This window comes from Mustela putorius, unplaced genomic scaffold (assembly GCF_011764305.1).
Source record: "Mustela putorius furo isolate JIRA1106 unplaced genomic scaffold, ASM1176430v1.1 tig00003899_pilon_pilon_pilon, whole genome shotgun sequence".
Classification (NCBI taxonomy): Eukaryota; Metazoa; Chordata; class Mammalia; order Carnivora; family Mustelidae; genus Mustela; species Mustela putorius.
Genome location: NW_025422048.1, coordinates 435,255 through 458,752, shown reverse-complemented (window position 1 = coordinate 458,752; position 23,498 = coordinate 435,255). Strand labels below are relative to the sequence as shown.

The following is a 23,498-nucleotide window of genomic DNA, read 5'->3' as shown; positions in this document are numbered from 1 at the left end:
GATCCTTTTTCTGAGTTATTTCACTTTCTTCTGTTTGATTAAGTCAGAGGAAGAAAAATACCATATGATTTCACTCATCATTGTATTTTTTAGCTCCAGAATTTCTTAAATGATTTCTCTTTTTTGAGCTTATTTCATTAATGTACTATTTTCCTAGTTTTATTGAATCGCCTGCTTGTGTTCTCTTGTATCTTCCTGAGCTTCCTTTAAAGAGTAAGTCTGAGTTCCTTCACAGGCAACTTGTAGATTTCCATGTCTTTGGGATCAGTTGTTGGAAAGTTACTGTGTTCCTCTGGTCGCATCAGTCTCTCTTGCGGCCCTGCACTGATGTCTGCACATCTGAGGGAGCAATCACCTCCTCCAGTCTGAACGGACTGACTTGATTGGGAATGACTTTCACTTGTGGGTGGCTCGGTGTGTGCTGTCTGGGGTTCAGCAGCTCCAGGTTCAGGGAGGGCACAGCAGCATCATTTCTATGCAGCTCTGTCAGCTGAGGTCAGTGTTGGTGAAAAATGGAGGGGCGGGGGGTCCTTGGTGGCCAGAGCTGGGTCTGGTAGCAGTGGTCGTTAGAGCGGTTGGACTCCCAGGTGTTGTCCTTTTCACCCGTCCTGGAGCCAGGAACATCCTGGAGCCGGGTCTAGCATGTGAGTGTTCTGGGGCAGAGGGGTGTGGGCAGTAGCGGCAGTGCTGGGTTTCAGGGTGCAGACACGCAGAGTGGCAATGGTGTCTGCTGTGCTGGTGGCAGTGGCCAAAGCTCAGGCAGGCACAGATCATCCATCCCTAGGCCCTGGTGGGTGGGGTGACCTGGTGGCTTGGTGCTTGGGCCCCAGGGATGATGGGGAACTGTAGGGGTGCCTCAGGCCCTGAGAAGCAGGGCGACATTAGCCACTCAAGTCCTGAGGCTGGCGGGTGCTAATTCTCAATTAGATAACAGTAATAGTTGTAAAACACGGTGAATATGCTACAAGCCACTGAATTGTGTACTTTCAAATGGTAAAAATGGTGAATTTTACCTCCAAAAAATAAACAAAAGGGATCAGACTTGACCACATTGAACACAGGAGATCTTCTCTAGGGGCTGCAGCTTCAGCTTTGTAATTAGTGATGCTCTATTAAAATTTTTTCCTCAAGACACATAAATCAGAGTTTTAATTTGTCTTTAGAATTTAAGTGATCACCAAAATAATCTAGAAGCTTTTCAAAATGTTGATATTTAAAATATTTTCCCTGTTTATACACTCATACACATACAGACATTTTCTCTTTGATCTAGATTTTGACAATTACAACATACTATACATACTGCTTCATAATCTTTCATAATCTTTTTGTACTTGGTTCATTCATTAGTGGGAAAAATATTTATTAAACACCTATTATAGGCCAGGAACTAGAAACTTCAGAGATAAGGTGATGAATAAGATAAATGAGGTCTCTGTTCTCAGAGAGTTTGCAAATCAGATATAAAACAGATAACAAAGACATACACATGAATATAGAAGCTACTTTCAGAGATGTTTTTGGAGTTCTGTCAGGTTCTTCTTAACTCTTCTTTACTCACTTCCCACACTACTTGAAGTAAGATAACTTTCTGGGTATGTTTGTATATGAGATTGGCTTTTATTGTTTAGAAACTCTCCCATGACAGTTTATCTCCAGAAAAGCCTTCCGTGCAAGAGAGTGACTAGAACATGCAGTAGTTTCGTGTGCTATCCTCTGCAGATGACAGAGGTGGGAGCGACCTGGGTGTGGAGTGGGCTGGCACTTGTTGATAAATGGTAGTAAGGAAGCAACAATCTGTGTTGGATTTAGGCCAGGCCACTGTTCCTCCTGATCACAGGGCTGGTGCTTTGACAGGCCTTGCACTGCTTATGAAGGGAGAGGGAAGATGGAAACTGCCAGTCACATTTGTCCTGATGGGTTTCCAGCAGTGTGAGGGTATATGTACGAAGAGAGGTGGCACTGAACTCCCAAAGTCTTCTGTGGTATTTATTCAATGTTCACAAAGCACATACTTAGTTCTACATGTTAACTGTGTCATGATCTCAGGGTCCTGGGATCGAGCCCCACATCAGGCTCTCTGCTCAGTGGGGAGCCTGCTTCCCCCCCAACCCCTGCCTGCCTCTCTGCCTGCTTGTGATCTGTCTGTCAAATAAATAAGTTAAAAAATCTTTAAAAAAAAAGTATACTCACCACTATAGGTTAATAAACACACTTATAATTTAGGCTAATGGTAAGTAAAAGGACTTTTTAGAGGAAAAAGTTAAATACCTGACAAAGTATTATCATGAAAATGCTTTGCAATACTAAGATCACTTGGACCATTCAGTATTTGCACACATATGAGCATACGCATGACTAGTGAAGTGATCACAGCTGTTAGTAAAAGAATAATATCAATAACTCTTGGTTTCAGCTCAGGCCCTGATCTCAGGGTCCTGGGACCAAGTCCTACATTGGGCTCTGCGTTCCGTGCAGAATCTGCTTAGGACTCCTTCTCCTTCTCTGTCTGCCCCTCCCCGCTGCTAGCTCTCTATTTCTCAAATAAATATGTAAAAACTTTAAAAAGAATAATATAAATAACTAACCTGGGTTTTCCATCGACATGAAGACAGTTTCTCCTGAGAATGGGAATAGGGTAAGTGTGTCTTCATAGACCATTTTGTGTTTGAAGGTATATCCAGAGAAGAAGACAGACAGGAAGTCAGTCTGTGCTCCAACACTTAGAATGTACCAGTATGCCACCTCATGCAAACAAACTGACAGCTGCAAATTGTCAAAAACATAGCCATTGATGCCTGCAGAAGAAAGAGGGGACAAGGGGTTTTAGCAGTATCCAGATTTACTACTTGAAGCTGTCATGAGAGGATTAGAAATAATTACATGTTATGCCCATTACCTGATTCCCAAGAAGACATGGCATTATGCTTTCAAAAAAAACTAGATTATTAATACTTGATCAGGTCCCAAACCAAAGTGAGAGGAATCATAGACCTTGACTCTTCATAAACTAGAGGGAAGAAATCCTAGGAAACATGGCATTGATTGATTTATACAACTGGAATGTCGGCTGCCAATTAGATAAATGTTAAATTTTCTCAATTTCATAACTCCAATTTGGTTTTGTAAGGGAATATCTGCATTCATAAGATATGGACAATGAAGTACTAAGAGATAAAAGCACAACCTGTTCTCAATTAGAAAATAAGTAATAAAAGTAAGTATATAGAGAAAAGAGAATGATAAAACAAATATAGAAAAATATTAAAAATTAGTGAATTTGGGTAAAGGGTAAAGGGAGCTCACTATCCTATTCTTACAGAACTTCTGAAAGTTTGAAGCTATTTCTAAATAAAAAGGAAAACAAAAGTAACTTTGACTTCAGTCTATAAAAGGAATTGTTTCTGAAAGCCTCTACCCTACATCTATCCATTCATCTATTCAATAAACATTTCTCTATTTTGTAGAGCGGTGGTCCACAAATCAAGTAAGCAATGCTCTAACTCTAGCTTAGTGCAACTAACTGTGAATCAAATTTTCTTGCCTTACAAAGCACTACAAGATATTATAAATCTATTGTAATTAAATCTGTGGTAATATGCAGGTATAGATGAGTATACCAATCAGAATACAGAATCCAGAAAACGATGTAGATAAATATGGGAATTTAATATATGATGGTAAAGGCAGCATTTCAAACAGGCAGCAAAAGAGAATGAGCTACTGGTAGATGCTAATGGAAAAGATGGTTATTCATATGGAACCACAAAAGACCTCTAACAGCCAAAGCATCCGGAGAAAGAACAAAGCTGTCGTAATCACAGACATGGCATGAAAACAGACACATAGACTAAAGGAACAGAATCCAGAGCCCGGAAATAAATCCTTAAACACATAGTCAACTAATATTTGATGATGTAGTCGAGAATGCTCAGTGGGGGAGGGCCTGTGTGGCTCAGTGGGTTAAGCATCTGCCTTTGGCTCAGGTCAGGATCCCAGGGGCCTGCTCCGCCGGGATTTTGTTTCTCCCTTTCTTGCCCCCACCTCATGCTCTCTGTCTCTCAAATAAATAAATAAATAAATAAAATCTTAAAAAATGTTTAGAATAAGTTTTGTATCAACATGGATAGGACTGGAAGAGATTATGCTGAGTGAAGTAAGTCAAGCAGAGAGTCATTTATCATATGGTTTCACTTATTTGTGGAGCAGAAGAGATAACACCGAGGACAAGGGGAGATGGAGAGGAGAAGGGAGTTGGGGGACATTGGAAGGGGAGGTGAACCATGAGAGACTGTGGACTCTGAAAAACAATCTGAGGGGTTTGAAGGGGTGGGGGGTGGGAGGTTGGGGTACCAGGTGGTGGGTATTAGAGAGGGCACGGATTGCATGGAGCACTGGGTGTGGAGCTTAAACAGTGAATTCTGTTACACTGAAAAGAAATTAAATGAAAAGAAAGAAAGAAAGAAAGAAGATACTCAGTGAGGAAAGGGTAGTGTCTTCAATAAATGGAGTTGGGAAAACTGGATAACCACATGGAGAAGAATGAAATTGAACCCTTACATTATACCACAAACAAAATTAATTGAAATGGATTAAAGACTTAAACATAAGGCCTGAAACTGTAAAACGCCTAGAAAACATAGGGGAAAAGCTCCCTGACATTGGTTCTGGCAATGATTTTTTTTTAATATGACACCAAAAGCACAAGCAACACAGGAAAAATTAATAAGTGGGGTCATAGCAAACTAAAAAAGCTTCTGCACAGGAAAAAGAAACAATCAACAGAATGCAAAGGAACCTAAGGCATAGGAGAAAATACCTGCACATCATTTATCCGATAAGGGGTTAATATCCAAAATATATAAAGAACTCTTACAACTCAACAACCACAGATCTGGTTTTGAAAAAGGGCGGAGGAACTGAATAGAATTTTCTCCAAAGAAAACATATAATTGCTCAAGAGGTACATGAAAAGGTTAGGGTTAGGGAAATAAATCAGATAAAGAAAGTCAAATACTATAGGATTCCACGTATATGTGGGATCTAAAAAAGCGAACTCAGAGAACCAGAGAGTATAACGGGTGGTTACCAGGGGCGGGGGATAGGAGAAATGGGTAGATGTTGGTTAAAGGATACAAACTTGTAGTGAGAAGATGAATAAATTCTTGGGATCTAATGTATAGCATGGTGATTATGGTTAATAATATCGTATTACACAGATGAAAGTTGCTAAGAGAGTAGATCTGAAATTTATCACTAGAAAAAAGAGATGGTAATGATGTGACATAGTGAAAGTGTCCGCTAACACTATGGTGGTAATCATTTTGCAAAATATGTGTATCAAATCAACAACTTAAACCTACACAATGTTATGTGTCGACTCTATTTCCATAATTCTGGACCATACAAAACCAATAACAACAAAAGACTTGGTGTGAATGGCAATATTTCAAGAACAATCATCTTCAAAATGAAATAGAAAAGTTCAGAAAAAATAGGAAACACAAAATAAGATCAGACCATACATGCCATGCAGATGGGCTAAATGTCCCTCTTGAGAGAGAGATGGTCAAATGGATTTTAAAAAACAGAAAATCTCTTCTTCTCTAGACTCATACTGCCATACTCTTTTTTGATATAATTTACATAATTTTGTTCTTTAAAAAAAAAGATTTTATTTATTCTTGCGAGACAGAGAGATGGTGGGGGGGCAAGGGGGGGCAAGGAGCAGGGAACTTGATGTGACCTGAGCCAAAGGCAGACACTTAGCCATCTGAACCACCAGGCGCCCCATAATTTTGTTCTAGAAACAATGTGGGAGTAAAGTGCTACAGATATGATTAGAAATACTGAGGAAAGACCCCTAATCCAGAGTAATCAGAACATACCACTCTGTCTTGAAACCATATCACTCTCTACAGAGACATATATATGTACCTATGGTTTCCCTTTTGTGGTCATTGTTTATTTTACAAAAATGAGATCATATTACATACACTTTTTCTGCACCTACAATACATTATTCAATAATACTTCACAGAAATTGCTTTAAGTAGCTGCTCTAATTCATTCTTTTTTAAAGAGGATTTTATTTATTTATTTATTTATTTATTTATTTGACACAGAGAGAGAGAGTGCACACAGAAGCAGGGGGAACAGCAGAGGGAGAGGCAGGTAGGAATGTTGGATCAAAAGTATATATAGGGGGCGCCTGGGTGGCTCAGTTGGTTAAGCAACCCCCTTTGGCTCAGGTCATGGTCCCGGACTCCCGGGATCGAGTCCCGCATCGGGCTCCCAGCTCCATGGGGAGTCTGCTTCTCCCTCTGACCTTCCCGCCTCTCATGCTCTCTCTCACTGTCTCTCTTTCAAATAAATAAATAAAAATCTTTAAAAATAAAAAAAAGTATATATAGGTTTGCTGGGGCACCTGGGTGGCTGAGTTGGTTAAGCCACTACCTTTGGCTCAGGTCGTGATCCTGGAGTTCTGCAATCAAGTCCTGCAGTGGCTCTGCTTCTCCCTCTGACCTGCTCTCCTCTCGGGCTCTTTCTCACACTTTCTCTCTCAAATAAATAAAATCTTTTTAAAAAAGTATATATATTTAATTCTAAAAATTTACATAGCAGGGGTACCTGGCCGGCTTCCTTGGAGAAGCATGTGACTTGATCTCAGGGCTGTGAGTTCAAGCCCCATGTTGGGTGTAGACATTACTTTAAAAAATAAAAATAGAAGTTTAAGAAGTAAAATTGATTCTTATTTGGTGCACAGTTTTATGAGCTTTAGCACATATGTCAATGTGTGTAACCACAAGCACAGTCAGGATACAGAACATCTCATTCGATATAGAAAACTCCTGTGATAGCCAGTGTTCTAGTCTCCATGCCTATACATTGCCTTCCCCAGAATGCCTTGTAAATGAAATAATACGGTATGTCACCTTTTGAGACTGGAAGCTAAAGGTAAAGGTGGGAAAGGATAGGTTTCCTTTTTTCCTTTCTCCCTCATTGTATTTTCCCCAAGGGATAAAAATGGCATGGACCTCAAAACTTACCCAAATAAATCCCCCCAAAACTGCGTTTCCAAAAAGTTATGGTTTCTTAATTCCTCATAGAAAGGGGGAGGGTGGGGTGCCTGGGTGACTCAGTCAGTTAAGCATCTGCCTTCAGTTCAGGTCATGATATCCAGGTCCTGGGATCGAGCCCCACGTTGGACTTGCTGCTCAGTAGGGAGTCTGCTTCTTTCTCTCTCTCTCTCTCTCTCTGCCCCCTGCCCTTCGACATTGCTCATTTGCTCACTCTCTTTCAAATAAATAAAATCTTGAAAGAGAAAGAGGGGAAGGAACTTGTGGGAAGGAAGTCCCTGGTTTGGGGGGAGACTCCCCTAGTTTGGTGGGACACCCCCCATGTCAAATGGCTGGCCCAAATGGAAGAAGCTTGGGGCTAGAGCATTCAAAACCTCCTCACACCCAGTTTTATCGAAACCAAAAAATCTCTCCCCCACCTCACAAAACACAAACACATGCATACGTATATGTATTTGTTCTTTCTTACAAAGCAAATAAAAATTCGAAGGCATTAAGCTTTAAAGTGAATCTAGAACAAGGGAATGTGAAGTTCCCTCCTGCTCCTCTCTTACTGTGGGGTTAACTGGTACAAGTCCAGCAGAGGAACCTGCCCCAAGGGGATGGCAGAGGAAAAGGACACAATGGAGCAAAGGATGGGGATGTCCCCCAAGCCGACCAGCAGCCAAGCAGCAGACATGGGCATGATGCCAGTGAGGACACATTACTTGGAATTTTCCAGTTGGGATGGGAAGTGGGTAAGAGGCATTCTCGTGTAGTCTTCAGCCAATTTCAAGTCAAGTCAGGACAAGGAAAACAGGGGGATGAGTGCAGTGTGTGGAAAGGAGAGACTGGATCTTCTGGGGCCCTGTGGTCAGAAGGAGCGCTGCTTACTCAGCTCCTGGACAAAGAGTTCAAGGACTTCCTCATCACTGGAGCTGGGTGCAGAGGGCAAATGAAGAAGAGGACCTCACCCTTGGCAACAAGCATATGCTGCTCTCACAGGGTCTGCCTACAGTTTCACTTGGGGCTGGGACTCTAGCCTCCGGCTCATCCCGGCTGGTCACTTCATCCTTGAGGCACTTCTCCCCTCCAGGTAGTGCTCCAAGGGCAGGCTGCATGACCACGGGTGAGTGCTTCTGGGGTACCCCCGGCTCAAGGCTCAAGTTGTCTGTTTCCAAGTTTTACCAATGATGGATAGAGCGTCCATAAACCTTCCCAGGCAGGTTTTTGTGTGGACATAAGTTTTCATTTTTCTCAGGAAAATATCCAGGAGTGGTCCTGCCGGATCGTACGCTAAGTATATGTTTAACTGTCTCCCACCAGCACTGGGAAGGCTCCTACTGCATATTTAATTTAGATGTTTTATCTCAGCTATTAAAATAGGCATGGAAGGACATCTCACTGAGGCTTGTTAAGCCAGGTGTGGAACCCAGTGTGGGGCTTGAACTCACAACCTTGAGATTAAGACCCGAGTGGAGATCAAGAGTCAGATGCTTAACTGACTGAGCCACCCAGGTGTCCCCTCAAGAAATTCCTTATGTTTAGTGTCCTTTCAGTACTTCTTTGCCTTACATATGTCTTCTTTGGGTGTCTGTTCAAATCTTTTGCCCATTTTTAGTTTTTTTTTTTTTTTTTAACTGCTGAGCCTGAGCATTCAGATACGAGATTTGCAAATATTTTCTACTCATCTGGGACTTTTCATTCTCTTTAACTTTTCATTCTCTTTATCTTTTGTACAGTAAGTTTTAAATTTTGATGAAATTCAATTTATTAATATTTTCTTTCTATGGATTTTGATTTTGATGTCATTAATCAGAAGTCTTCTTCTAGTTCTAGGTCATGGTTTTACATTGTACACTTAGATCTATGATCCATTTTCAGTTAATCTTTGCTAAGGTGTGAGATTTAGGTCAAGGTTCATTTTCTTTTTCATATGGATGACCAATTATTTTAAAACTATTTGTTGAAAAGGCTATCCTTTCTCCACTGAATTGTGTTTCCATCTTTGCCAAAAACGAAGCAGCCATGTACGTGTGGGTCTATCGCTACACTATTCTGTGTCCTTGATCTTTGTCAATATAATGCTATCTTGATTGCTGTAGCTTTATAGACAGTCTTAAAATCAGGTAGTATGAGTCCTCCAACTTAATTTTTCTTTTTCAAAATTGTTTTGACTTATTCTAGTTTCTCTGCCTTTCCATATAAATCTTATAATATGCTTTTCTCTATCAAATTTTACTAAGATTTTACTTGCTGAGATTTTACTAAGAATTGCATTAAATTTATAGCTGACCTTCACTCTACTTCTTCAATCTGTGATCATTGTATCTCTCCACATTATGTCTTAAATTTTCTTGCAACAATGCTTTACAATTTTTCGTGTGCAAATATTGTACATTTTGTTAGATTTATGCCTATTTTAGCTATTACAATTGGTATTTTCGTAATTGTGTTTCCAATAGCTTGTTGTTGGAGTATAGAAATATGACGGACTTTTGTATGTTCATCTTGTATTCTGCAATGAAGCTAAACTCACTTATTAGTTCTTGTCGAGTTCTTGAGATTTTCTATGCAATGAACATGTCATATTTGGTTTCATTTCCTCACTTTAGTATGAATGCTTTTTAAAACTTTCTAGCTTCCTTCCCCAATTTACCTGCTGGCAACTACTTTTCAGGGTTCTCAGATAGCTACTTCATGTGTTCTGTTAGAAATTTTTAGGCATTCGGTGGGATAGACAGGGTAACATGTGCTTATTCGATCTTAACCAGAACCAGAACTTCAAAAGACATATTATTTTTAATTTTAATGGTTTCAATCATACTGGTTTCAAAATGCTGTACTAGTTATCCAGTAGCATGGTACTGTAGTGAGATTGAACATTTTTGAAAAGATTTATATCGTTATTTTAGGGGTGGGAAGAAGGGGCAGACTGTGCACTGAGCCCAGGCTCCACACCTAACACAGAGCCTGATGCAGAGCTTCATCTCATGACCCTGAGATCATGACCTGAGCTGAAATCAAGGCTTGGATGCTCAGCTGAGACTGAGACACCCAGGTGCCCCTACGACTGGTGTTTATATATATATATGAATTTGTGGAGGGGAAGCAAGATGGCAGAAGAGCAGGGAATCTCATTTCATCTGGTCCCTTTAATTTAGCTAGGTAACTATCAAATCATTCTGAACACCTATGAATTGAATCTGAGATATAAGAAAAGAACGGCTGGAATTCTACCAATAAAAAACCGACCAGTTTTTGCAAGGTAGGGGTTGTGGAGAAGTGAATCTGAGCCAACATACCGAAAAATAAACCATGGGGCAGGAGGGAGCCTCCATCAGCCAGCTACCGGAAAGTGATCCAGCAGTGGACTGCAAAATCAGAACCTGTAGAGGTCTGCTCCGGTGAGGGACTTCCCTGCCTGAAAGGCACTCAGGTGGTAAAGTGGGGCAGAATCCTAGGTGGGACTGTGTGGTCTCAGGATCTCAGTGGTCACAGAAAGAACAGGGTTGCCTGAGCTGGCAGAGTTCCTAAGCATCGCAGCAGGCAACCAGTTACGGCCAATGCTTGGGTTGCCATAAACTATGAACCACTGTAGGATCCGGCGATTGGCCTCTGTGTGCAGGACTTGCAAAGGGCAGAAACCTTGCCACCCTCTGCCTTTCCCTGGGAGGGTGTGTGCAGGTGCACACTGCAGGAATCTGTAGACTTTGGCACACAGAAGTGAAGACTGCTTATTCCTGAGGGTTTACTGATGAGAGGGGACCACGATTTTTCAGGTCTGGGGCTGGAGATCAGGAAGCGGCCATTTTTACATTTATCCTCTAAAGAGGCACAGAAAGCCTTCAGGGAACAAAAGCCACAAACATCAATCTGGAGCAGCTCACACTGAGCGCTGACAAGGGTAGTGCAACTCCGCCCAGGCAAGGACATCAGAGAATCAGCACAACAGGCCCCTCCCCTAGAAGACCAGCTGGAACAACAGGCAACACCAAGTTCACAGATCACACAGGACTGCAAAACTCCAGTGCCAGGGGAGAACAGTACACAGAATTTGAGGTTTATTCTCATTATACCTTTATCTTTCAGTTTAAAATTTTCCATTGTTTTTTCTTACACTATTGGTGGGAATACACGCTGGTGCAGCCACTCTGGAAAACAGTACAGAGGTTCCTCAGAAAGTTGAAAATAGAGCTACTCAGCCATCACAAAATGAACTCTTGCCATTTGCACCGATACAGATGGAACTAGAGGGTATTATGCTGAGTGAAATGAGTCAAGCAGAGAAAGACAATTATCATATGGCTTCGCTCATATGTGGACTATAAGAAGTAAGAAGCAGTGCAAAGCATAGGGGAAGGGAGGGAAAACTGAACTCGAACTCTTTAGAGAGGGAGACAAACCATAAGAGACTCTTAATCACAGGAAAGAAGCAGGGTTGGTGGGAGGGAGCGGGGAGAGGGAGAGGTAACGTCCGTCATGAACACTGGGTATCATATGGGTTGCTGAGCGCTATGTCTGAAACCAATGAGGTACTCTATGGTGGCCAATTGAATTTAAACTTAAGTAAAGCATATGAAATTTATACCCAGACATGTACATGCACAGAGGAAAGACCACGTGAGGACACAGGAAGTGGCTATCTATAAGCCAATGAAAGAGGCCTCAGAGGAGACCAATCCTGCTGAATCTTGATCTCAGACTTTTAGCTTCCAGAACTGTGAGGAAGTAAATCTCTGCTGTTGAAGCCACCCATTGTTTGGTACTATGTTATGGCAGGCCTAGCAGACTAAGACTACGTGTGTGTGTGTGTGTGTGTGTGTGTGTGTTTATGATTATATAATCATGTAGAAAATTTTAACATGGGTTAACACTGGACATGAAAAGGTTAGTGGAAGGTGTAACACGGAAGGAAACAGAGAGATAAAAGGGAGGAGGCAGCCAAGTAGACACAAAAAACATCATGTTGTACACCTTAAATATATACAATTTTTATTTGTCAGTAAAGCTGGGAAAAAGGTGTGTTTTTTTTAATGTAAAGTGTGTTGATTAATTTGACTTGAGTTGCTATAGTTGGCAATTGGTTTATATGTGTAAAATTGCATTCCCTTTGTATTTTATGTGTAACTTACCAATTGAGTGCATTTAAAAGCATTTTTATTTTTATTTATTTTTTAAAAAGATTTTATTTATTTATCTGACAAACAGAGATCACAAGTAGGCAGAGAGGCAGGCAGAGAAAGAGGAGGAAGCAGGCTCCCCGCTGAGTAGAGAGCTCGATGTGGTGCTCGATCCCAGGACCCTGGGATCATGACCTGAGCCGAAGGCAGAGGCTTTGATCTACTGAGCCACCCAGGAGTCCCTTAAAAGCATCTTAAAAAAGATTTTAGTTGAACACCCAATAAGCAGTTCAAACTTACAACTGTGAGTTTAAGAGTTGCACATTCTACCAACTGAGCCAGCTAGGAACCCCGAGTGCATTTTATATCAGGTATGGACTATGCGTATTTGGGTAAATGAAAGTTGTGTCTCATTTTATTTACCCTTTGAAATGCCTTCTAAAAGAAAAAAATATATGCAGTATATGATTATATTTAAGCCTTTAAATAAAACTGTACACATTCATATATATCAATTTTTATTTTTATTTATTTTATTTTTAAAAAGTGATTTTATTTATTTATTTGACAGAGAGAGAGAGGGAACACAAGCAGGGGGAGTGGGAGAGGGAGAAGCAGGTGCCTGGCTGAGCAGGGAGCCCGATGCGGGGCTTGATCCCAGGAGCCTGGGATCATGACCCAAGCCGAAGGCAGATGCCCAATGACTGAGCCACCCAGGTGTCCCTAATTTTTAAAAGATTTATTTATTTGAGAGAGAGTGAGAGAGAGAGCTTGTGTACAGGGAAGGGGCAGAGGCAGAGGGAGAGAGAATCTCAAGCACAGTCCCTGCTGAGCACGGAGTCGGACACAGGACCCGATCCCGTGACCTAACTGGAAACCAAGAGTCAGATGCTTAACTGACTTCGCCACGCAGGAGTCCCCAGGTAACAGTTTTTAAGGAAATAGGACTGTCACACAGCATGTGAGTTAATGTGTCACCTGCACTCGAGCTCAGCTTTACTTACTGTGCATGATGTTAGAGACCTGGAAGTCTGGGTCACGGTGCAGTGCAGCGTCTGTGCTGGGGAGGAAACGCTGCATATTCTCTGTGAGGTACCAGCTCCGATTCTCATCAAATACAGAAAACAGGATGACATTTCTCTTGTCTGACATCATCTGTTAATGACACATATTGAAAGAAAGAAATGCTATCAGTATTGTTGCCTAAGAATTAGTAGTCTGCGTGGAAACGATTAATAAATACTGAATAAATACTGAATCCCTCAGTTCGGTTCCAATTTCCCCGTCGCGCCACTGTTACACACATAACGGGGCAGGGTGTGGGCGTGGCTGCTACCAGCAGTGACTAACCCTTTAGAGCAAACGTGGCCTCAGGGCGAGAGGGTGACTGGACCCACTAAACCTAGTTTCTTCTGGATCCAAGGCCATATGCTGGCGGATTTTCTGGTACACTCTGTAGCCTTATTCCCTCCATGTTCAGATTACAGGACTTTCATTCTTTAAAGACCCAAGTGATTACTCAGTGTTTTTCTTGAACAAGTTAGTCAAGTCAAGTAAGATTAATGCCTTTCCTAAACTTCGATCTAGCAAGAGCCTAGCTTAACCCTATCTATAGCTTCCTATCCTATAGCTCCCAATCTATAAAAAATTAAAAACGGAAAACAGAAATCAAATAACAAGTTAAGATGGGCCATGAAAAGTTAACTAGCACTAATATCTAAAGTTTTCTGTTAAAAAAGTTTAAAGTTCTTTTTAAAAGAGAAGTTTATGCATGAACCAAAGTTATGAATTAGTTACTTGCTAATTGATTCTGTTAAGATGTAATGTATAAGCTTCACTAATATGCATAAATTTCAGTTTGCATAATCTGGCACTACAGAAACCAAAATGTTGAAGAGAGGACATTAAAAAATATAGAGTTACATTTCAGTCCTCTTCCAAAAAATTGTTGGAAAAACTATAATTAGGAAAAATTTGTCAGGAAAGGTACTTTCCCAAGTTTATGCTTTTTGGGTTTGCATGCGACAGGTTTTAAAATTCACATGCTTTACTCTCTAACCCAAGGAAATGTTCTCAGACTAGTAAAGATCCTATGTAATAAATAACCAAACTGACATGTGGTCCAGCCTCAGCAATACAGCCATGAGTCATTCTGATCTAAGCAATGAGCTTCTGCAAAGCAGTAGGCTTCTTCCTTTTTTAAAAAAAGATTTTGTTTTTTTGTTTTGATGGGGGAATGGCAGAGAGAGAAGGAGAGAGAGAGTCCTAGCAGACTCTGCATGAAGCACAGAGCCTGACATGGGGATTGATCTCACAACCCTGAAATCATGACCTGAACCAAAGTCAAGAGTTGGATGCTTAACCAACTGTGCCACCCAGGCTTTCCTTATGCAGAGAATTTAGCTTTCTTTTCTCAAAGCAGCATAAGTGGTCTAAATTCTTTAAACATTTCTGAAATATTTTATATCTTTCCCTGTATTTTTCTCAACGAATCCTTATTGAATTCCCACTACATGCCAAGCACTGTGCTGGATGCTGCAGATATGTTCATTCTGAGGTGTCTCTGAGTCACCCATCATGAGCCATCAAGGGAGAAGTCTAGACTCTGACACAGATGCATGGGTCATCTAAAAATGAGTAGTAGTTCAGCATGTAAAAACAAGCAAGATCAGTTACAGAAAGTGGAATTTTAAATTTTTAAAGTTTTAGTTATAATATAAGTAATTACTACATCCAATGAGGGGCTTGAACTCATGACCCCAAGATCAAGAGTCACATGATCCTCCAACTGATCCAGCCAGGCACCCTAGAAAGTGAAATTTTAGACTTTAAATGAGTATTATAGAAATATAATAGGACAGCCTCCCCTTTCTATCCAGCAGGCAAGTTTATTAAACCTAACTAAATTCAGAAACAGCTATGAGAAACCCAGTTTGTTTCTTTTATTGGCCAATACTGCAGACTACTAAATTTTCTGCAGACCACAGGGGGGCATTACACTGAGAAAGTATAGGAAATAGCTGGAAGTTCATATGCGTCATCAGTCCATCAAACCCAGAACTTGGTAAGACAAGAACCCACCTGGTTTCCTCTTTGATCTACAGATTCTTTGTAGCAGATGAGGAGAGGGCCAATGAGTCCTGAAGCTAGATCTCTCTCCAGATTAATGAAGCTTGAGTAATATCGGGTCAGGCACCGAGGATCCGATTTCGTTGGCCCATCTTCTACAGTCACTGTCCATTTATACTTGAATATCTCTCCTGGCAGAATTGGCATATCTTTCAAATGTTTCACACCTACCCACGCCCAAACCACAAAACACCATGATTCGAGTGTAACAAGCCACATATTGGTAAATTAAATTGGTAGATTAGAGTGTAACAAGCCACATATTGCTAAGTCGTGTTGTTATTTCAAGGGATTTACAAATTTATATGTACATGTGAGGCTTCTCAATAAATTGAAACTAAATTTGCACCTATTATAAGTTGAATATTCCCACATTGTTTTGCAGTTAAAGTGTGTCGAGGACTTCAAGTTGTATTACAAAGCTGTAGTGATCAAAACAGTATGGTTCCAGCATAAAAACAGATACATAAATCAATGGAACAGAATAGAGAGCCCAGAAATGAACCCTCATCTCTATGGTCAGCTAATCTTCAACAAAGCAGGAATATGCAATGGGAAAAAGACAGTCCCTTCAACAAATAGTGTTGAGAAAACTGGACGGCAAGCATGCAGAAGGATGAGACAGGACCATTTCCTTACACCACACACAAAAATAGACTCAAAATGGATGAAAGACCTCAGTGTGAGACAGGAATCCATCAAAATCCTAGAGGAGAACACAGGCAGCAACCTCTTGGACCTCAGCCGCAGCAACTTCTGCTTATATACATCTCCAAAGGCAAGGGAAACAAAGGCAAAATGAACCATTAGGACTTCATCAAGATAAAAAGCTTTTGCAGAAGAGAAAAGTCCAAGATGGTGGAGATGTAGGAGTCCTCAATTTCATCTGGTCCCAGGAATTCAGCTAGATAGCTATCAACCCTTTCTGAACACCTGTGAACCCAACCCGAGAGCAAAGGAAAGAACAGCTGCAACTCTACAAACAGAAGAGCAACCACTTTCTGCAAGTAGGGGGTGCAGAGAACTGAATGCGAGATGATATTTAGGAAGACCAACTGTAGGGGTGTGGGGTGCAGGCAGGGAGCCTCTGTCAACCAGCTCCTGGCAAGTGATAGACCAGTGGAGGACAAAATCAGAACTTTTAGAAGTGTGCTCCACTGAGAGATGTGTGACCCCCGCAGGCTCACAGGAAGACCAGGGGTGCCTGAGTGTGGCAGAGCTTCCAGGTATTGGACTGGGGAAGCCGGCTACAGAGATGGAGCTGAGGAGTGGGCTGCAGGAGTTTGCTGGGTTTGGAGACTCCAAACGGGGTCATGTGCCACAGGTAGAAATGCTCGGTCACAGGCCTAGTGAGCACAGAGTGTGGACAGAGGCCAGGGAGACACAAATGAGGATTGATTGCTTTTCTGTGAGGGCACATTAAGGAGTGGGGCCCTGAGCCCTCAGCTCCAGTGCCAGTGATTGGGAGGCCACCATCTTCATTCCCGTCCTCCAAAGCTGTATGGAAAGCGTTCAGAGAAAAAAACTACCTAAAGAGAACCTGCGCAGAGTACTCAGCCTGGCCCCAGGCAAAGACATTTGAGAATCAACAACAGGCCCCTCCCCCAGAAGATCAGCAAGAACATCCAGCCAAGAACAAGTGTACTGACTGATGAGAACTGCAAAACTTCAGAACTATGGGAATACAGCACCTAGAATTCATGACTTTTCCTTCCATGATTCTTTAGTCTTTCAAAGTTAATTTATTTTCTTTCCTTTTTGAGCCAATTTCTTATCTTATCAACTCCTTTTAAAATCTTTTTTAATTTTCATTTTTACAGTTACATTTTATCCCTTCATTGTATTTAATCTTATTTATTTTTGTATATATATATGTGTGTGTGTGTGTGTGTGTGTGTGTGTCTATATATATATATGTAGAACTTTTTCTTTCTTTACAATTTTGGGATGCAGTTTCTTCTAACAGACCAAAATATACCTAAAATCTAGTATATGGCTCTGTTCTATTCATCTGTCTGGTCATATTCTGCTTTTTGTTGTTGTTTTTTCTTTTTCTGCATCTTTTTTCTGTTTTGTTAAAGTCTTTTTAAATTTTCATCTTTATAGTCACAGTCTGTCCTTTCAATGTATTTAATTTTAGTTTAATATGTATAAGTTTTTCTTTCTTTATGATTTGGGATGTAGTTTCTTCTAACAAACTGACCAAAATATACTCAGGAGATAGTGTATTGCTCTGCTCTGCTCTTATAATGCTTCCTTTTTGATTGTTGGGGTTTTTTTCTTATCTTTTAATTTCCATTTTTACAGTTATATTCTATCCTTTCATTGTATTTAACTCTCTTTTTATACATATATAATATTTTCTTTCTTTATAGTTTTGGGATCTAGTTTTCTAACAAATAGACCAAAATACACACAGGGTCTGAGATATTGCTCTATTCTGTTCACCTGTCTAATTATATTCTCTCTCTTTCTCTCCTTCTTTTTTATTTCAGTTTCAGGTCTCTTCTGATTTGTTTAGTGTATATTTCTCAGGGGTTGTTGTTGCCATTTTAGTATTTTGTTCTCTTGCTCATCTATTCTTCTCTGGATAGAATGACAAGATGAAAAAAATCACCTCAGAAAAAGAACAAGAGGCAGTATGGACTGCCAGGGACCTAATCAGTATGGATATAAGTAAGATGTCAGAACTACAGTTCAGAATAATGGTTATAAAGATACTAGCTGGTCTTGAAAAAAAGCATAGAAGACACTAGAGAATCCCTCCCTGGAGAAATAAAAGAATGAAAACATAATCAGATCAAAATTTAAAAGGCTATAAATGAGATGCAATAAAAAATGGAGGCTCTAACTGCTAGGATAAATGAGGCAGAAGAGAGAATTAGTGATATAGAACACTAAATGATGGAAAAAAAAGAGGCTGAGAAAAAAAGAGACAACTACTGGATCACAGGGGGAGAATTCAAGAAATAAGTGATACCATAAAGTGAAAAAATATTAGAATATTTGAGATCCCAGAAGAAGAGGAAAGAGAGCAGGGACAGAAGGTATATTTGGAGCAAATTATAGCAGAGAACTTCCCTAATCTGGGAAAGGAAACTTGCATTAAAATCCAGAAGACAGAGAATCCTATTCAAAATCAATGAAAATAGGTCAATGCTCTGACAGATAATAGTGAAACCTAAAAATCTCAGAGACAGAAAATCCTGAAAGCAGCTTGGGACAATAGGTCCTTTTATTTTTTTTAAAGATTTTATTTATGTGACACGAAGAGAGGCAGCCAGAGAGGGAATACAAGCAGGGGCAGTGGGAAAAGAAGAAGCAGGTCTCCCGCTGAGCAGGGAGCCCAATGCAGGGCTCGATCCCAGGACCCTGGGATCATGACCTGAGCCAAAGGCAGACGCCTAACAACTGCACCACTCAGGTGCCCCAAGACAAGAGGTCCCTAACCTACAATGGTAGAAACATTATATTGGCAGCAGAACAATCCATAGAGACCTGGCAGGCCAGAAAGGACTGGCATGATATATTCAGGGTCCCAAATGAGAAAAATAAGCAGCCAAGAATACTTTACTCAGCAAGGCTGCCATTCAGAATAGAAGGAAAGATAAAGATCCTCCAGGACAAAAAGAAACTAAAAAAACTTGTGATCATTAAATCAGCCCCACAAGAAGTAAAAAAGGGATCCTATAAGCAAAAAGAGAGCCCCAAAACAACACAGACCAGAAAGGAACAGAGACACTATACAGAAACAGTGACTTTATAGGTAATACAATGGCACTAAATTCATATCTTTCAATAGTTACTCTGAATGTAAACGAGCCAATCAAAATATAAAGGGTATCAGATTGGATAAAAAAGCAAGACCCATCCATATGCTGTTTGTTGGTAAGAGACTCATTTTAGATCCAAAGACACCTCCAAATTGAGAGTGAGGGGGTGGAGAACCATTTATCATGCTAATGGACATCAAAAGGAAGCTGGAAAGCAATACTTCTACTTAAACCAAAGACTGTAATAAGAGATGATGAAGGCTATTACATCATAATTAAATGGTCTATCTAACAAGAAGACCTAACAGTCGTAAATATGCCCCTAATATGGGAGCAGCCAACTATATAAACTAATTAATAACAAAATTAAAGAAACACAATGATAATAATACAAAAATAGTAGGGGACTTTAACATCCCATTCACTGAAATGGACAGATAATCTAACCAGAAGATCAATAAGGAAATAAGGGCTTTCAATGACACACTGGACCAGATGGACTTCATAGACACATTCAGAGCATTCCATCCTAAAGCAACAGAATACAGTCTTCTCAAGTGTAGATGGAATATTCTCCAGAACAGATCACATACTGGGTCACAAATCAGGTCTCAACTGGTACCAAAAGTCTGGGATCATTCCTTGCATATTTTCAGGCCACAATGCTTTGAAACTTGAACTCAATCACAAGAGGAACTTTGGAAAGAGCTCAAATACATGGAGGCTAAAGAGAATCCCATTAAAGCATGAATAGGTCAATCAGGAAATTAAGGAAGAATTTTTAAAAATCATGGAAACAAATGAAAATGAAAATGTAACTGTTCAAAACCTTCAGGATATAGCAAAGTTGGTCCTAAGAAGGAATGATATAGCAATAGGAACCTTTCTCAAAAAAATGAGAAAGATCTCAAATATACAAGCTAAACATACACCTAAAAGAGCTAAGGAAAGAACAGCAAATAAAGCCTAAACCCAGCAGGAGAAGAGAAATAATAAATATTAGAACAGAAATCAATGAAATAGAAACCAAAGAACAGTAGACAGATCAATGAAACTAGGAGCTGGTTCTTTGAAAGAATTAATAAGATTGATAACCACCTGGCCAGACTTACCAAAAGGAAAAGAGAAAGGACCCAAATTAATAAAATCATGAATGAAAGAGGGAAGATCATAACCAACCCCAAAGAAAAACAAATAATTTTAAGAACATATTATGAGCAACTATATGCCAACAAGTTAGGCAATATGGAAGAAATGGATACATTCCCAGAAACATACAGACTACCAAAACTGAAACAGGAAGACACAGAAAATCTGAACAGACCCAGAACTAGAAAGGAAATTGAAGCAGTAATCAAAAATATCCCAGTAAATAAGGCCCAGGGCCAGAAGGATTCCCAGGCAATTCTACCAAACATTTAAAGAAGAACTAATACCTATTCTTCTGAAGTTGTTTCAAAAAACAGAAATAGAAGGAAAACTTTCAGACTCTATGAGGTCAGCATTACCTTGATACCAAAAGCAAAGACCCCACCAAAAAAGAGAATTACAGACCAATATCCCTGATGAACATGGATACAAAAATTCTCATTAAAATATTAGCCAACAGGATCCAATAGCACATTCAAAGGATTATACACCATGACCAAGTGGGATTTGGGGTGCAAGGCTGCAAGGCTGGTTCAACATCCAGAATCAATCATTGTGATACATTACATAAATAAAAGAAAGGACAAAAACCATGTGATCCTTTCAATAGATGCAATAAAAGCACTTGACAAAGTACAGCATCCTTTCTTGATTAAAACTCTCCGTAGTATAGAGATGGGGGAACATACCTCAATATCATAAAAGCCATATATGAAAAGCAAAAACAAACAAGCCAAAAAAACCCAGACACATGAACTACTGGACTTCATCAAGGTAAAAAGCTTTTATGCAGCAAAGGAAATAGTCAACAAAACCAAAAGACAACCAACAGAATGGGAGAAGATATTTGCAAATGACATATCAGATAAAGGGCTAGTGTCCAAAATCTATAAAGAACGTATCAAACTCAACACCCAAAGAGCAAATAATCCAATTAAGAAATGGGCAGAAGACATGAACAGACATTTCTGCAAAGAAGACATCCAGATGGCCAACAGACACATGAAAAAGTGCTCCACATCACTCGGCATCAGGCAAATACAAATCAAAACCACAATGAGATACCACCTCACACCAGTCAGAATGGGTAAAATTAACAAGTCAGGAAACAACAGATGTTGGCGAGGATTCAGAGAAAGGGGAACCCTCCTACACTGTTCATGGGAATGCAAGCTGGTGCAGCCACTCTGGAAAACTGTATGGACGTTCCTTGAAAAGTTAAAATAGAGCTACCCAATGACCTAGCAATTGTGCTATTAGGTATTTACCTCAAAGATACAAATGTAGTGATCCGAAGGGTAGGTGCAACCCAATGTTTATAGGAGCAATGCCCACAAGAGCCAAATTATGTTACGAACCCAGGTGCCCATTGACAGACGAATGGATAAAGAAGATGTGGGGTGTGTGTGTGTGTGTGTGTGTGTGAGAGAGAGAGAGAGAGAGCGAGTGTGTGTGTGTGTGTGTGTGTGCGCGCGCAAGCGAGCAATGGAATATTAGACAGCCATAAAAAATGAAATCTTGCTATTTGCAATAACATGGATGGTACTAGAGGGTAGTTAAGTGAAATAAGTCAATCAGAAAAAGACAATGATCAGAGGTGGATTTTAAGATAAGTGAAATTTTAAAAACAAAAGAGTGAGGATCATAGGTGGAAAGAGTGAAAAGTAAAACAAGAGGAAATCAGGTAGACAAACCATAAGAGAGTCTTAATTATAGGAAACAAACTGAGGGTTGCTGGAGGGGAAGGGGTGTGGAGGGACTGGTAACTGGGTGATAGACATTAAGGAGGGCATATGATGTAATATAACTGGGTATTATGTAAGACATGAATCACAGGTCTGTACCTCTGAAACCAATAATACATTATATGTTAATTAATTGAATTTAAACTTTAAAATGTTTTTAAAAAGATAAAAAGCTTGTGTATAGCAAAGGAAATGACAAAACTAAAAGAGAACCTACTGAATGGGAGAAGATATTTGCAAATGACATATCTGACAAAGGGTTAGTATCCAATAGTTAGAAAGAACTTATAAAACTCAACACCCCAAAAATGAATCATCCAATTAAAAAATGGGCAGAAGACCTGAACAGATATTTTCCAAATAAGACATCCAGATGGCCAATAGACATATGAAAAGGTGTTCATCATCACTCATCATCAGGGAAATGCAAATCAAAGCTACAATAAGAGATGACCTCACACTTTAAAATCAACAACACAAGAGACAGCAAGTATTGGCAAAGTTGTGGAGAAAGAGGAACCCTCTTACAACGGTGGGAATGCAAACTGATGCAGTCACCCTGGGAAACAGTATGGAGGTTCCTCAAAACATAAAAATAGAGCTACCCTATGACCTAGCAATTGCACTATTAGGTATTTACTACAAAGATACAAATGTAGTCATCTGAAGGGACACCTACACTCCAATGTTTATAGCAGCAATGTCCACAATAGCCAAACTATGGAGCAAGCCCAGATGTCCATCAGCATATGTAGGGTGTGTGTGTGTGTGTGTATACGTACACATATGGAATATTACTCAGCCATCAACAAGGATGAAATCTTGCCATCTGCAATGACATAGATGGAGCTCGAGAGTATTATGCTGAGCAAAATCAGTCAGAGAAAGACAAATGCCATAGGATTTCACTCATATGTGGAATTTAAGAAACAAAACAAACAAGCAAAGGGAAAAAGAGAGGCAAACCAAGACAGACTCTTAACTACGGAGCACACTGAGGTTACCAGATAAGACAAGGTGGGGGGATGAGTGAGATAGATGATGGGAATGAAGGAGGGCACTTGTCCTGATGAGCACTGGGGGTTGTATGGAAGTACTGAATCACCACATCATACATTTGAAACTAATATAACACTGTATGTTAACTATATTGGAATTAAAATTAGGAAATAATAAAAAATAAAATTAAAACAGCATTGAGACATCACTTTTCACCCACCAGATAGGCAGGATTTTTAAAAACTGTCAATGTCTAGGGACACCTGGGTGGCTCATTTGGTTAAGTGTCTGCTTTCAGCTCAGGTCATGATCCCAGGGTCCTGGGGTCAAGCCCTGAGTTGGGCTCTCTGCTCAGCAGGGAGTCTGCTTCTCCTTCTCCCTTTGCAGCTTCCTCTGCTTTTGTTCTCTGAGTCTCTGTCAAATAAATAAATAAATAAATAAATAAATAAATAATCTTTTTTAAAAAACTATCAATGTCTAGATATCAATAATATGGGAAATTATACTTTCATATATAGGAGT

At 40.0% G+C, this 23,498-nt stretch overlaps 1 protein-coding gene across 2 annotated transcripts in view; it reads right to left on the bottom strand.

Annotated features, from left to right (window-relative positions):
- Nucleotides 1-23,498, bottom strand: part of F8 (coagulation factor VIII) — a 111,607-nt gene that overhangs the window by 46,854 nt on the left and 41,255 nt on the right. For both annotated transcript variants that reach the window (XM_045068047.1, XM_004779296.3), the window contains exons 11-13: nt 15,263-15,477; nt 13,186-13,336; nt 2,589-2,798 (exon numbers count right to left, since the gene is read on the bottom strand). In XM_045068047.1, coding sequence (XP_044923982.1) covers nt 2,589-2,798; nt 13,186-13,336; nt 15,263-15,477 — 576 coding nt within the window. The remainder of the gene's footprint in view (nt 1-2,588; nt 2,799-13,185; nt 13,337-15,262; nt 15,478-23,498) is intronic.